The following is a 14,675-nucleotide window of genomic DNA, read 5'->3' as shown; positions in this document are numbered from 1 at the left end:
TTCAGAGCTACTTCTGGAGAAAATGACACCCTTGATTTTGTAATGCACAGAAACTTTATACTGTACAAAGACTTCTTTTACATTTGTTCATCTTATTTAAACCAATATTCTTAATGAGGCAGTCTCCTAACATTTTACAAAAGCCCTACAGAGTAGATTTGCTCATATTCCCCATTTCATAGATGAGAAAGCTGAGTCAGGGAGAGGTTGTCCCACTCGCCCCAACTTACAGAACTAACAAGGGTCAGAGCCAGTGTTTGAATGTATTTTCTCATTTGAACCTCTCAACAATGCTGTGAGACAATTTATTTACTCCGTCCACTTGTAATCTAGGAAATGGGCACTCGAGTGAAACACTTGTCATACAAACGCTCTTGTCAGCTTTATCCACTGACAAATGGGGGAGCCAGCAGGATGATAAAACTGGTTTAAAAATTGGAAAAAGGGGCCCTGGCTGGTGTGGCTCAGGGGATTGAGCGCTAGCCTGTGAACCAAAGGGTTGCCAGTTCAATTCCCAGTCAGGGCACATGCCTGGGTTGCAGGCCAGGTCCCCAGGAGGGGGTGTGCGAGAGGCAACCACACACTGATGTTTCTTTCCCTCTCTTTCTCCCTCCCTTCCCCTCTCTAAAAACAAATACTAAAATCTTTTTTAAAAAATTGGAAGAAGGGAGTGTTAAATAGATTGTTCAGGTAAATATACAACTTGTTAATTAATATCCTAGGGGCAGCAAAGCCCTGCATAACCTCTGCAATTACCTCTTTTAATTGCCCTGCATAACCTCGGAATTATCTCTTTTACTGTGGAAATCAGTTGCATCTCTATTCTATCTTATTAGGTTTTTACAAATTACATTCTAGTTTTACAAGGTTGTACAAGAGCCGCCCTACTTAATGGTAAATAGCCTTTTTCAAAGAACCTTAAACAGGCCTCCCGGGGCCTGTGACCTGACAGTGCCCTTGTACGACATTGAAAGAGATCTGAGCAACGCTTGACTCATTTCCAGGGTTTGAAAGGACAATTATCTAGAGAGTGGTTGTGGCTGGTACTCAAAACAAAGCTTTCTGAGCTCTAGACTTTCCCTCTATCTTGCGCTGGTAGCATTTTTAGGTGTTGGGAGGCTAGAAATGAGGGAGAGAATTTTAAAATGTTAAAATTGACCCAGTGGAGCAGGAGAATTTTCAGAGCCTGAAAAAAGTTATCACCTGGAAAAACTAGAAAAATCCACATTTCTGAGTTCTTCTCTAGAGAATATGATTCTCAGTGGGTCTGGGGTAGGGCCTGGGATTTTATGTTTTTTCACAGTGTTTCCGGACGTAGTGCAGTTACTGGGCCAGGTCCCATAATGATGGCATTAAGAGTATGAGCCAGACCTGAAAGAGGCTCACGTCATCACCAACACAGGCTGGCAGGGCGAAGATCCTCCAGGGAAAATAAGAGGGATCAGCAAGATGACACCTCCCAAGTATCACCAGTGTCTAAGTGCCCGGATGCTCTTGAAAGAGCAAGATGGACCAAGAGCTTAGGGAAGGAGGTGTCAATAGAAATAGCCCGTGGGATGAGCAGAGTCATACTTGCTTCTACTGTTTCGTCTGCACAGATTGGCTTATCAGAAACAGTAGGAAGAAGGGTTGATCTCAGAGATGTTTTGCAACTTTGCCTTGAGGTGAAGCCTAGAGAAGCAGTTCAGATTTATCTGACAGTCCCTAAAGGGATGGTGCTGGGCTGGAAGGCTTCAAGCCTTAGGAAAGGTGGGTCAGGGCCAGTGGGACTGCAGTGTGCCTTTGGTGTCTGGCTGCGTGTACAAACACGATCCAGGCTGTCCCAGGCAATTTGATTGTCCTTCCATGGAGAGCGACCTTATGTTTTATGTCTGATATTTGGGGGCTTATTTTCCCAGGTGGGATTCAGAAGATGCAGGTTTTGCCCGAGGACTGTGGGGTCTGGGAAACCGGGGTTTTGCCCAAGTGGACATTGCAATGCTGGCTGCTATGATAGTAGCATTGGGATGGGATACAGACCCAGCCTGCCTGTGGGCTTGACAGCCCGGAGGGAGGGGCAGGCGGGTAGAAGAAACCACTTTTCCATCAAAGCCAGAAAAAGGAGGGGGCGGGGTGGGAAATCTTGGATAGTCCTTCTCTCTTCCTGGACACACATCACTCACAAGTCGTTTCCTGAAAACCCTAACACACTCCAGTGGTGAGAGACGGCTTCCTGCCGATCTGCTGAGCCAGCTCCTTGTCAGGGAGGAGATGAGAACAAGATGTGGTCAGAGAAGGGGCGGGTGGGCCGAGCGGGGCTGCCCAGTGGCCTGTCGGGGGACAGCAGTGTCTTTGGTCGTGAGTGCAATGCCAGGGCACCACATGGGCATCACAGATGGGTCTAGCTTGGGACAGTGGGGAGCGTTTGAAAGCAGTGTTTCGTTTATCAGTAGAATTGCACAGGTGGTGGTGACGAAACATGAGCCTTCCTTTTGTTCAAGAAGGAAGGACCTTCCTGGCCAACATCTGCAACCTCGTTTGGGGAAAGGGTTATTTCAAAAAAACCCAAAAACCCAAACAAACAAACAAACAAGCTAGCCCTGAAGTTCTCACATGTCCATCGTCTTTTTCTGCCCCGTGCTTTGCGTATTTATACCTATTGCTGTTCTCTGTACATAGTCACATTGAAGAGCTCAGTCTTCTTTCTGTGACAGCATAGATGTCCTCAAGGCTGCTATCATCACCAGCAACTTGTGGTTTGGACTACTGGGTCCTGGTGGTGCTTTAGTTTTATGCTTCCACCTTCTAAGAGAGACAGAACAGAAAACTGCCTGAAATGTATGGTCAGGACCAACAGACCTGACCCCGTGCCGAGAGAGCTGGGACAGCCACACGTCCGACTTCCCAGCGTCCTCCGGCACAACCTGGGGCAAGGATTAGTACCTCAGAGCCGTGTTGCAAAATGATTTAACACTTAAATACATGTGAACTATTTTAACTGCAACTTTTCTGGGCTTCTCAGGCTGTGAATGATCCAGGATGTGGTGGAGGCAGGAAGGTGATGGGGGCTTTGATATTTCTGAACTTCACCTGCCTTAAAAGTGTGTTGAAATCTCATGCTCTAGGGCGGTGGTTCTGATCAGAATCACTCAGTTATTGCAGTAGGTGTTCAGACGCCAACCCCAGATAGAGTTTCTATCTGCTTCGGTGTATCTGGGGTGCAACCCCACAATCTGCATTTTCATCTGGTTCCTGGGCAATGAATGCTGCTGCTGGTCCTAAAAGGACAGTTATGTGGAAGAAGAAGCAGATTGTTCCCTGCAGATTCAGAAGACAGAACGCAGGCCAGTGGGTACCAGTTACAGAGAGGTGGTTTTTGGTTCAGCGGAAGGACTCGATTTAACTACTAGATATGGTCAACTATGGAGTGACAGGAGTTCCCTGTCACTGGGTATGTCCAGGGCTGAATGGCCATGTGGCAGGTTCCTATACAAGGTGTAGAAGTTCATTCACTCATTTATTCATCCACTTATTCATTCATCCACTTATTCACCGAATAAACGTGGACTGCCTGCCTGGTAGGGGCTTGAAGCCGGGGAGAGGCCTTGAACAAGGCAGCCATGCCTCCTGCTCTCAGGGAACGCATAGTCTAGTGCATTTGGCTATCATTTCCCGAAGTCCCTTTTAATGCTGAGGAACTAAGAGTCCCATGGTGATGGGGGCAGATCGTCAGAATAAGAAACTGCAGAAAGATGCTGACCCTTCTGAGGATGTAGCTGAGGACTGACAAGAATGTGGACGCCTGTGAGGTTCAGTCTGGGTGGCTTTCTATGGAGCATCTTAATGTCACTGGATGAATAATATCTCCCCCTGAGACTGAGAAGAGGTGGAGAATGTATTTATCAGGAGTACATTTTCTGTGGGGAAATTTATATCCATTGGCACCCGGATAGACCATTAAACTCTGAACCCCTGCCTGGCTGCCCATTACGCAGTCTGTGAAATCAGACCCAGGAAGTGGTACTGCAGGAACAAGCTAATTGCTTTTCCACCACTCCCAAGTGATGGACTGGACAGTTCCTGGCTGGGGAGATTTAGAGGGAAATAGGTAAATTCCATCCGTTGTGCTGGGTGTTAAGCCCTTTTCATGCGTTTTTGTATTTCACTGAGAGTCCTATCAAGTAAGGATATTGTCTTCATTTTTGGAGAAGAGAAAACATTCAGAGGGATAAAGTAACTCGCTCATGGCCATAGAAACAGTCAATGTCAGAGCCGGCATTGAACCTCGTCTCTCAGACTCCAGACCATGTTCCAAGCTTCTAGCATGCTATACGACTCGCTCATTTACTTATTCCTTTGTTTATCCATTTATTTGTTCAGTAATTAGTGAAGGCATTCTTTCATTGAGTAAATGTGAAACACTGATACATACTGGTGAGGGAAGTAGCTTGGCCTCTGTCCTCATGGGGCCTACACTTTATCTCCTCGGACCCATGGGTGACTCCGCCTCCCTTAGGTCCTTGGCTGCTCACGTGCTCAGGAGAAGAGAAAGCACTGGGGGACAGGATCTGGGAAGTTCATTCCTGACTCAAAGTTTCCATGCCACGAGAGTTTCTCTGCACAAGCTGGGGTTTGGGCTTTGCTTTATTTTTATGTTTCCCTGTCGAGTCCTGTTCTTCTTGTCCAAGGCTGGCTGTTGAAGGGCTTCACATAGTACAAGGGAGAATTCTTGTGGCATTTGCCCTCTGACTGCCCTCCGGGGGTGGGGGGCATCTGAGAGTCGGGATCCCAGAACTTAGAGCTGGAAGTGACTCTCTAGTGACTCTAGAGACTCTCCTTAATGATTCTGTCTTTCTGGGAAATGTCACCTCTTCTAGAATGGGGGCTGTCCCTGCAGATTCCTTGGGTTTTCCGTGCTGGCCTCAGCCTATATTTTCTTCTTAAAAGCAGCTTCAAATTAGGTTTTCAGTTTTCAAAATGAATGTGTGTTCATTATTTTAAAAAATCAACCAATTTTCAGAAGTATGCGACTGACAGTATGAGCCTCTTCTTCAGTCCCCCGAGATACTTACTGTTGACATTGGGCATTTGCGTCTCCGGTTGTTTTCGATGCATACATTAGGGTGTACTATTATTATTTTTCATTAAAAGGGATTATGACAATGCATACTTTCCTAAAATTTATTTTTTATCTAACTCAATTTTGGACATTCTTTTCAATCAGTACATAGAGATCCACTTCATTCTTTTTTTTTTTGTTAAACTCCAATTTCTCTTCCATTACAAACCCTTTTGCCCCTGACCTTGGCTTTTTATAGATGCATTCGGCTTTCAGTGTGGCTGAGCTAGCTGAAGCATCCATTTGGCTCTTGAATTTTATTTTACTTTTATTTTTTATTTTTGTGTTTTTTATAAGAGAGAGTTTACTTAGAAAGTCACAGAGGTAGAAGAAGTGGGCAGTAGAAGAAACAGGCTCAGGAAGCAAGTTACAGAGGGAGAAGAAAGGCCCTCGGAGCTTAAGAGGAAGAGAGAGGCGAGGAAAAGGTGCGCCTGGCAGGTAGGAGTGTGGAGAGGTGCTGGCGTGCTCCCTAGAGAGAGCTGCATTGTTTTTTTTTTAACTTTTAGAGGAATTCTAGGAAACTTGTTTGGTGTTGCTTTTCCTTTGGTGAGTCATTCTTAACCTCAGCTTCAAGGGGTCTGTGGCAAAAGAAAAACCAAGGTCCAGTTTTAGAAAAAAAAAAGGATTTATTGGAAGGGTGAGACATGGAAGTACCAGGTCTCAGGAAACCTGAACCACTAGGTCTGAGAAAGGACAGGCCGAGGCAGCTTCAGGAACCCATGCAGCAGGAACAAAGGAACAGATGAATTGCTCCCACCTATTCATCTCTGGTGACATTATTCCACAGGCTCAGCTTGGATCACGGTCCCCCTTGGCTAGGGCCGGGGACAACGCCTTGATTGACAGTCTCACCAAAACATGCGACAGGGGAGAGGTGTTCTCTTCAGTAAGAATTGGTGTGCTAATACTGAAAGTTGGTAGATGCAGTGGTAGAAAAATCAGTCCAGGTACATTTTGAGTAGGCGTTTGCCTGGGTATTCCCGAGACCCAGAAAAATGTAAGGCCACTGCTTTTGTTCTGTTGACTCCATCTGGTTGTCTGAACTGAGTCATGGTCTCCACAAATTCAGAAATTCACAGCAGTCTCCCTCCTGCTTTTCTTTTTGTTCCTTAAGCCCTGGTGGCCGCCCTTTTTCTTCTGCACAGACATGCTTGGGGTAGTTCTGCCTGCTTCAGTTAGAGTGACTGGCCATACATAGTTCCTCCACCGGGAGGGTGGAGTCTGTCACCTCAGGTGACAAATGTCTGTTCTTATTCTTCACAGGCACCTTTTCGCTCCAGCCTACACAGAAACCCAGTATACTCCCAACGGCAACCCTCAAACCACCACGCTGAAATCCGAGGTAAGTTCAGGTCAGCAAACAGCTACAAAGCAGCTGCCCTCCGCCTGGGAAGTGAGGAGATGGCAGACCCGGTGGAGATGGCTTCTCCTCCAAAGGGATTGTTTCTGCTGCCTGAAAACCAAGGGAGACAGCAAGAGAAGCCAGGTGCAAATTTGTTGTTTCCTAAGTGTGCCCTCTCCTTTGCTGGTTGAAATGGTCAAACAAAAAATATTTTAGGATAATTGCTTCTGATTAAAATTGGAATAAATCACGTGAGGCATGTATTTTATTTGCTTTAGGTTAAGTACTCACACAATAGAAGTTGAAGCAAAAGGAGTGGTTTACTGGTAATCTTGTCCTCTCACCCTATCAGATGGTCTAATTGTTCCTTTTTGATATGGATCTGTACGGGTTTTGTAGTCTGCCTTTTTAATGAGATTTTAGGTTTTGGAGGTTTTCTTATTTTGCTGCCATCTCGACACTGGATTATTTTTTCTACTCAAAGTAGTTTTTGAGTACGGATGTTTGCACAAAGAATTTGTCATTTAAAAAATGGTCTTTCAGATGGATACATTTTAGTTGGCTTCACCACACCCCACTGGTGGACATGGAAGGTAGTGAATCACACACATTTCACCGTTTGCCAGCTTTTCCCACCAGGGAACCCATTAGAACTATAGGCTCAGACCTTTGGTTCTCAACCAGGAGTGATTTTGTTTTAAACCATTCATTTAATAAACTTTTGTCAATATGCAGGTAACTAATATGAAGCAAAGCAAATATGCTTCATAATGATTTATACCAATTTTAATCCCATACAGTTACCCTAAAATATTCTATTTGTATGTTTGACCATCTTAACCAGCAAAGGAGGGACCCTCGGCAACGTCTGGAGACAGTTTTGATTATCATGACTGACAGGTGGATGCTACTGGCACCCGGAAGGTAGAGGCTAGGGATGCTGCTCACCTGCCGTGCACAGGACAATCCCCACACAGAGAATTAGCTGGCCCCAAATGTCACTGGTGCCCAAGTTGAGACACTTGGCATTGCAGTGACCCTTCTTAGACTCCAGGCTGATGCCGGCTGAAGGGGGAGGGGAGATGAGCTCTGGAGCAGCCTCTGGGGCAGGACTTAATGGACTAGAGTGGTGAGTAGATGTGGGAGGGGTGGCGTGAAGACAGCAGGACAGGCCTCTCAACCCCAGGGCTCCTCCAGCAGAGGCTTCCCATGGAATCTAAGTCTCCCAAAGGCCCATTCTTTCAGATATCCCTGGCTGAGCATGACTGCCTGGAAGACAAGGACAGCCACTGTCTGTCATTGCCAACTCAGATTACTTGATCAAATTACCCTTGAAGGACAGGATACAAGATAGCTGCATGCCCATTGCAGGCAGTTCAGCCGTGTTTTTTCATCTCTGGGCAGGCTGTCCGGCTGTAGTATGTCCACACACCTTCCTCAATGCCCCTTGGTCAAAACCTCCTTCCTTGAGATTGGTTCTCTGCCTCTGGGGAGGTGGGGAAGGGTCAGGCATGCTTCGAAAGCCTTAGCCATGACAACCTCACAAAGCACCCTCCTCTGAGCTTGGCTTCTGCCTTGGTGTACCAGCAGCTCAAGAATGGGTCTCAGTGCCCAAGTTTGCCATGAGCTCATGCTTCCTGCTGTGGAAGCCCCCTTGGGGTAGCCTCCTCAGGCCCAGAAGCGGAGCAGGAATGTGATGACTTCATGACTGTTCATTTCCTTGTTCTTTGTGCTCTCAGAATTAGGCAGAGATGTTGTAAAGGCCCTTCAGAAACAGAGGAGTGAGAGAGACCTTCCTCCCATTTCCAGAATGATCCTCCTTCCTGAAGGGTTTGCGGACGAAGTATGGTATAGGCCATTGTTTTCTTATATCCCTGCTACAGGACAGCAAAGCCCCCACCCAACCCCATGGAGCTCTTAGTTCTTTCTTCTTCTGGAGCTGAAGTCCTAAAGGAGAGTGGGAATGGAATAAACCCTTTAGCTGCACTTGACCCATGTGTTGAGGACCATGCCCTACTACCAAACTTGGCCTGGGACAGCGGGAGTTCTGGGAACCTTATCAAATACACTGGAAGGGGCTGTAGGCTACAGCCCTAATCTGGGTCAGATCACTGGGGGAATGAATGGGTCTGTGAATGTGTTCCAGTAGGAAGAGTTACAGAGTTTGGGGTCTGAAGCCAGGGTTTAGGCTTGGCTTCAGCTATTTGACCTTAAACAACCCTTTTGACTACACTAGCATCGAATTTCTTCTTCTGAAAATTGGAAATGCTAAGATCTGATTCTCAGGGCTATGGCAGAGTAAGATGAATCACTGATTTTATGGGAATTTATAAACATCTCTTGCAAAGCCACATTTTACAGATGAGGAAATTGAGAGAAGAGAAACAGGAACATGCTTAAGTTCAGATAACCAGCAAATGGCAAGGCTTAAAGACTAGAACTTGAATCTATTGGTGGACGAAAAGAACAGTTTTGACAAATTAATTTGTATGTACTTTGCTGGGTCTGCTTTCCCTGAGAGAGGCTGAACATGGGGTCTGATAGGCTGCTTTGAATCTCCACTGGATAAAACCTCTCCAACCTTGAGTTCTGGCCAAGATGGAGGCATAGGTAGAAACCCTTCGCTTCCTCACACAACCAAAAGGAGGATAACAACCAATCTAAAATCAATGAATAACCAGAAGTGCCAGAAAGTCAAACTGCATGGGACTCTGACAACCAAGGAATTAAACAGTCAAACAGACCAATCAGACCAGTAAGAACCTGAGGCAAGGTGGTGGACCGGGTGGGCGGGCCAGCTGAGAAACCACGTGGAGGTGGCATACCACACAGCTGGGGCGAAGAACTCCCAGTCTCACAGGAGTGTCCATCGGAAAGTGCTCCAGAGCCGAGCAGGTGAGCCGCACTGTTCCCTCTCTGACCCCTCTCCAAAAGGCAGCCCCGTAGTGCGGCAAGGAGGGTTGCCCTGCTGGGGTGAATACTGAAGGCTCCGCCCCCTTACAACTTATCAGGGGCCCCGAGCAAAGAAATAGGGCCCAAATGAAAGAACAGTGCAAAACCTCAGAAAGGGAGCTAAGTGATAAGGAGATAGCCAACCTATCTGATGGAGAGTTCGAAGCCCTGGTGATCAAAATGCTCACAGAACTGATTGAGCTGGGTTGCAAAATGAAAGAGCAAATGAAAGATACCTAAAGTGAAATAAATCAAAATATTCAGGGAACCATCAGTGACAGGAAGGAAACCAGGACTCAAACCAACGTTTTGGAACAAAAGAAAGAAATAATCATCCAACCTGAACAGAATGAAGAAACAAGAATTCAAAAAAATGAAGAGAAGCTTAGGAATTTCTGGGATCATTTTAAATGATCCAATATCCAAATTATAGGGGTACCAGAAGGAGAAGAGGAAAAGCAAGAAATTGAAAATTTACTGGAATAAATAATGAAGGAGAACTTCCCCAATCTGGTGAAGGAAATAGACTTCCAGGAAGTCCAGGAAGCCCAGAAAGTCCCAAAGAAGTTGTTCCCAAAGAAGTTGTACCCAAAGAGGAACACACCAAGGCACATCATCATTAAGTTACCCAAGATTAAAGATAAAGAGAGAATCTTAAAAGCGGCAAGAGGAAAGGAGACAGTTACCTGTAAAGGAGTGCCCATAAGACTGTGAGCTGATTTCTCAAAAGAAACCTTGCAGGCAAGAAGGGGCTGGAAAGAAGTATTTGAATTCGTGAAAGGCGAGGATCTACACCCAAGACGACTCTATCCAGCAAAGCTATCATTTAGAATGGAAAGGCAGATAAAGTACTTCCCAGATAAGGTAAAGTTAAAGGAGTTCATCATCACCAAGCCCTTATTATATGAAATGTTAAAGGGATTTATCTAAGAAATTGAAGAAGATTAAAAACTATGAACAGTAAAATGACAGCAAACTCACAACTATCAACAAATGAACCTAAAAAAAAAAAAAAGAAAAGAAAAACAACGAAAACAAAAACTAAGCAAACAACTAGAACAGGAACAGAATCAGAGAAATGGACATCACATAGAGGGCTTTCAGTGGGGAGGGGGAGAGGAAGAATAGGTGTGAAAAGGTACAGGGAATAAGAAGCATAATTGGTAGGCATAAAATAGATGGGGAGAGGTCAAAAATGGTATAGGAAACTGGTATAGAAAAATGGTATAGGAGAATTCAAAGAACTTATAAGTACAACCCATGAACATGAACTAAGAGGGGAGAATGCTGGAGGGTTGGGGGTGCAGGGCAGAGGGGGGATAAAGGGGGAAAGTGGGAAAACTATAATAGCATAACCAATAAAATATACTTTAAAAAAATAAATGAAAGACACTGGCTGGAAAAAAAAAAACCTCTCCAACCTTGAGTTTTCCCCTTTTTAAAAATGGGAATAATAATACATACCGTATTTTTTGGATTATAAGATGCAGCGGACCATAAGGGGTACCTAGGTTTTAGAGGAGGAAAATAGGGGGAAAAAACCCTCTCCACCACCGTGCCTCCCCCACCCCGCCAACCAAGTAAGCTACATTCGGACTATAAGATGCACCCCCATTTCCCCCCCAAATTTGGGTGGGGGAGTGCATCTTATAGTCTGAAAAATACGGTACCTCATAAAACTTTGGTCAGAATTTTATTTTAAATCGATGTAAGTTGTTTGTCCAGTACTAAAAGCTGGATAAACATTAGCTCTTACTGTCACTAACACTGCATGGCAGGCATTATTATCCATGTGAGGATGTGTGTGAAAGCCCTTTGGAAATGTAAGGCACGTTACAGAAGTCCATTGTGATGCTGTTTCAGAGACACCCAGGCAGTGGGCACTGTTAGCATCAGTCCAGAGACGGGAAGAGGTACAAGGGCTCTTCACACCCACCCCAGGCTCTGATTTCTCTTTATCTGTAGAGATACCAGGATTTTTGAAGCTTACCCATATTTCTGAACTTCTTGACTCTTTGTCATTCTGATATCTATGAGCCCCATTACACCCCATACAGGCCCAGCCCCGTTTTCCATCTATGAATGATCCTGGGTTATGGAGTTCCAAGGCCTTGTTGCTGAATTCTAAAGATCAGGTTTAGAACTTGAACACTTGATAACGTTCCTCCAGGTCCCAGAGCCTAGGGTAGGTGGAGAAGTCATGCCACAGGCTGGCATTTGAAACAGATGGAATTCTGGCTAGAAGGGGGGTGGTCCCTACCTCCCTTCTTTCACAAGCCCCCGGCACAGTGGCTTTCCTTTGTGCCCTGATAAAAGTGGGGATCTGACTTGTTTCAAGGCCAGGAGAGTTTGATGCAAAAAGAGGGGCTTGGTGCCTGTCTCCCCTCCTGACTGTCTGAACGGGAATGGGTGGAGGAGCCACCATGGAGGCAACAGGCTATCAGCAGGTGACAGGGCACCGGACTGAGATGGACTTTGGGTCGAGTGTCAGCCTGGCCTGTATGCTGTGATCTGGCTGCAGCTCAGACCAAAGGCTCAGCCCTTTGGTGGGCTTCCTGCTCCCTCAAGGCCACGTTCTGCATTTGACAAAGGATCGCTAGTGTTTGTGGCCCCCTGCTCTGGGCCAGGTGCGCTGCACTAGCTCCTTGAGGTACAATGTTCTTACAACCTCCCTTGAGGGAGAAACTGAAGATGCTGGAGGTCAGAGAGAGGTTGTAAAACTGTTTCCGCAGCTGATAGGTATGGAGCTTGCATTTAAACCTGGCCTGGGCATGCCAAAATGCCTACCTACATTTAATTAGGCTATACTCGGGCCTAGAGCCGAGCAAGAGATGAAACCAGAGAAGATAAACGGATGGGTTAGCTGTCTCCAGGTCACATTGCTGCCTGCCAGGGACCAAGGAACATCCAAGTGCTGATGGATCACTTGGACTATTCCGTAGGCAAATGGCAGAGATTGCTGTCTGGCCCTGCTCATGCTCAGGGTGTTGGGGTGGGCCTGGGAGAAGCAGCTTCCCTGCCTACAGCTACATAGTTCATATCCTTCTCACCACCTGCTCAGAACCTGGCTCTGCCCTGGGGATTTTACCTTCTCTCTGTTCTGACCACCTTGTCTCTCTCAACCATTGGGAAGGAGCTTGTAAGGATGTGGCCTTTGTTCTGACCCCTGGCTGGGCCCTGGCTGGTCCTGGTTCAAGCCCATTTGTCAGGTTTCACACGTTAGCGCTCAGCAGTGTCCTTGTTTGCCTCCTAAATGCTCTGGTTACCCTACTTATAAACCACTCTGCTGGCATCTCCAACCTTGGTTTCAAGCTACTCTTCACAGTTTGTAACTATATCTCTGTATGGTTTTTTAATTAAGATTGGCTTGCACCAGACCATGAGACCCACAAAGGCTGGAGCTGTGTCTGTTTGTTCACTGTTGTGTCTCTGGGGCCTAGCCCAGGGCCTGGCACACAGCGGTGCTCCACATCTGTTTATAGTCATGGAGGAATCCGTCCTGGCTGGGGAGGCCAGATGGCCCTGAGACACAGCGACTGGAGAGCAGCATCAGACCTCTGTGCGTCCATGAATGAGTATATAGGTGCCGAATTCTGTCTGATCTAGGCGCGCAGCGAGTCAGGGCAGGTACAGAGGAGCTGGGGTCTATTTCCTAGGCCTGCCGTAACAAAGTACCATGAACTTGGAGGTTTAACACAACAGAAATGTATTCTCTCATAGTTCTGGAGGCTAGAGTTCAAAATCAAGGTGCCAGCAGGGTCAAGTTCCCTCTGTAGTCTAGGGAAGAATCCTTCCTTGCCTCTTCTGAGCATCTGGTGGCTTCCAGCCACCCTTGGTCCTCCGTGGTTCTCCTTGGCTTGCAGCTTCAGCACTCCAATCTCTGCTTCTGTTACCACATGGCTTTCTCTGTGTGTGTTTCTGTCTGTGGCCTCTCCTCTTCTTAAAAAGACACTAGTCCAGTGTGACTTCATCTTAACTGAATTATATCTGCAAAGATCCTATCCCAAATAAGATCACATTCTGAGGTTCTGGGTAGACAGGAATTTGGGGGGGCCCTATTCAACCCTATTTGGGGTCACAAAGGTGACTCTGGTGGGGAGGCAGGCTCTTCAGAAACCAGTGTTCTCTCTGGCCAACATCCTGTCATGGCAGGAGCTCTGAACTAGCTCTGAAATCCCGGGTCTCCGACTAGCAGAAGGGACCTTCGGCGAACCTTCGCTCTTCTGAGCCTCAGCTCCTTCATCTGTTCAGTGAGGGCGATGTACCTGCCCGTCCCGCCTTCCAGGGCTATTATGAGAATCAAATAAAACGGGGGTTTGGAAGGCTCTTAGCAGGCTCTGAGGTTAGGCTAGGTATATAATCATCTGCGACCTTCACGAGACATTAACATGGCTGTGCTTCTCGGTGTTCTTTGGCCTGACCACCCCTTTCTCTTTACTTAGGATCACTGCTTTTACCACGGGACGGTGAGGAAGGCAGATCAGTCCAGTGTCACGCTCAGCACCTGCCGGGGAATGAGGTAAGAGGCCCTGACAGTGCTGGGGGACACCCGGCACTCCCCCCAGGTATGGAATTTTCAGGACAAACAGGGCTGGCCTTGGGCAGGGACCTAGGGAAGCTGTCCACTGAGAACATATGCAAGCCAGTTCGGAGGCAGGCCGAGCCCAGCAGGAACTTGAGGAACTTGATGTTTTAGTGTTACCCAGGTGTGATGAGGCCAACAGAGCAGGAGACAGCTGCCATTGAAGTGACAGTTTGTTGTATTCAATCAAGATCCCAAGAGGAGGGGGCCTATAGGGGTGAGTCACCCGGGAAGCCCAGGGGTCTGTCTGGAGAGGCAGAGGGAGGAGAAATTTGGCAAGTCTTTATTGTGGTGTCTGTAGGAAGGAGCGGGCGAGGCTGAGGATTAGATGGTTTAAATAATTTCAGTGCCATCCGAGGCTCAAGGGCTGCCCCTCGTTGTCTGGTACCTGGCCTGGGGTGATCAGGGCAGGGAGCTAGTGGGCCACAGGGTGAAAGCCGCATTTGAAAGGCGTGCTCTCTGGCGAGTTGTTTACTGTCTCCAGGAGTTGGAGTAGATGTCCAAGCGCCAGAATACACAAAGTCAAAGATGGGGTCATACACTTGAAACTGATGAGTGTGAGCATTTACTCCCATTTCTCCTTTGCTCTTTTCTGGAAGAAATATTTATAGGCAGTAAAAAAGGAAATAGGCAGCTAGTGAAAAGAGAGAAAGGAGAAGCAAGGATAATTTTCAAGACAGAAAGTTAACTGAAAAGTTGCA

General features: G+C 46.7%; 1 protein-coding gene across 2 annotated transcripts in view; it reads left to right on the top strand.

Moving 5' to 3' along the window:
* The window catches only part of ADAM19 (ADAM metallopeptidase domain 19), a 78,481-nt gene that overhangs the window by 25,156 nt on the left and 38,650 nt on the right, over positions 1 to 14,675 (top strand). For both annotated transcript variants that reach the window (XM_045185059.2, XM_024576937.4), the window contains exons 4-5: positions 6,362 to 6,440; positions 13,835 to 13,911. In XM_045185059.2, coding sequence (XP_045040994.2) covers positions 6,362 to 6,440; positions 13,835 to 13,911 — 156 coding nt within the window. The remainder of the gene's footprint in view (positions 1 to 6,361; positions 6,441 to 13,834; positions 13,912 to 14,675) is intronic.

This window comes from Desmodus rotundus, chromosome 6 (genome assembly GCF_022682495.2).
Source record: "Desmodus rotundus isolate HL8 chromosome 6, HLdesRot8A.1, whole genome shotgun sequence".
In the NCBI taxonomy this organism is placed as follows: Eukaryota; Metazoa; Chordata; class Mammalia; order Chiroptera; family Phyllostomidae; genus Desmodus; species Desmodus rotundus.
The sequence above is the reverse complement of the archived record's forward strand: the minus strand, read 5'-3'. Positions and strand labels throughout refer to the sequence as shown.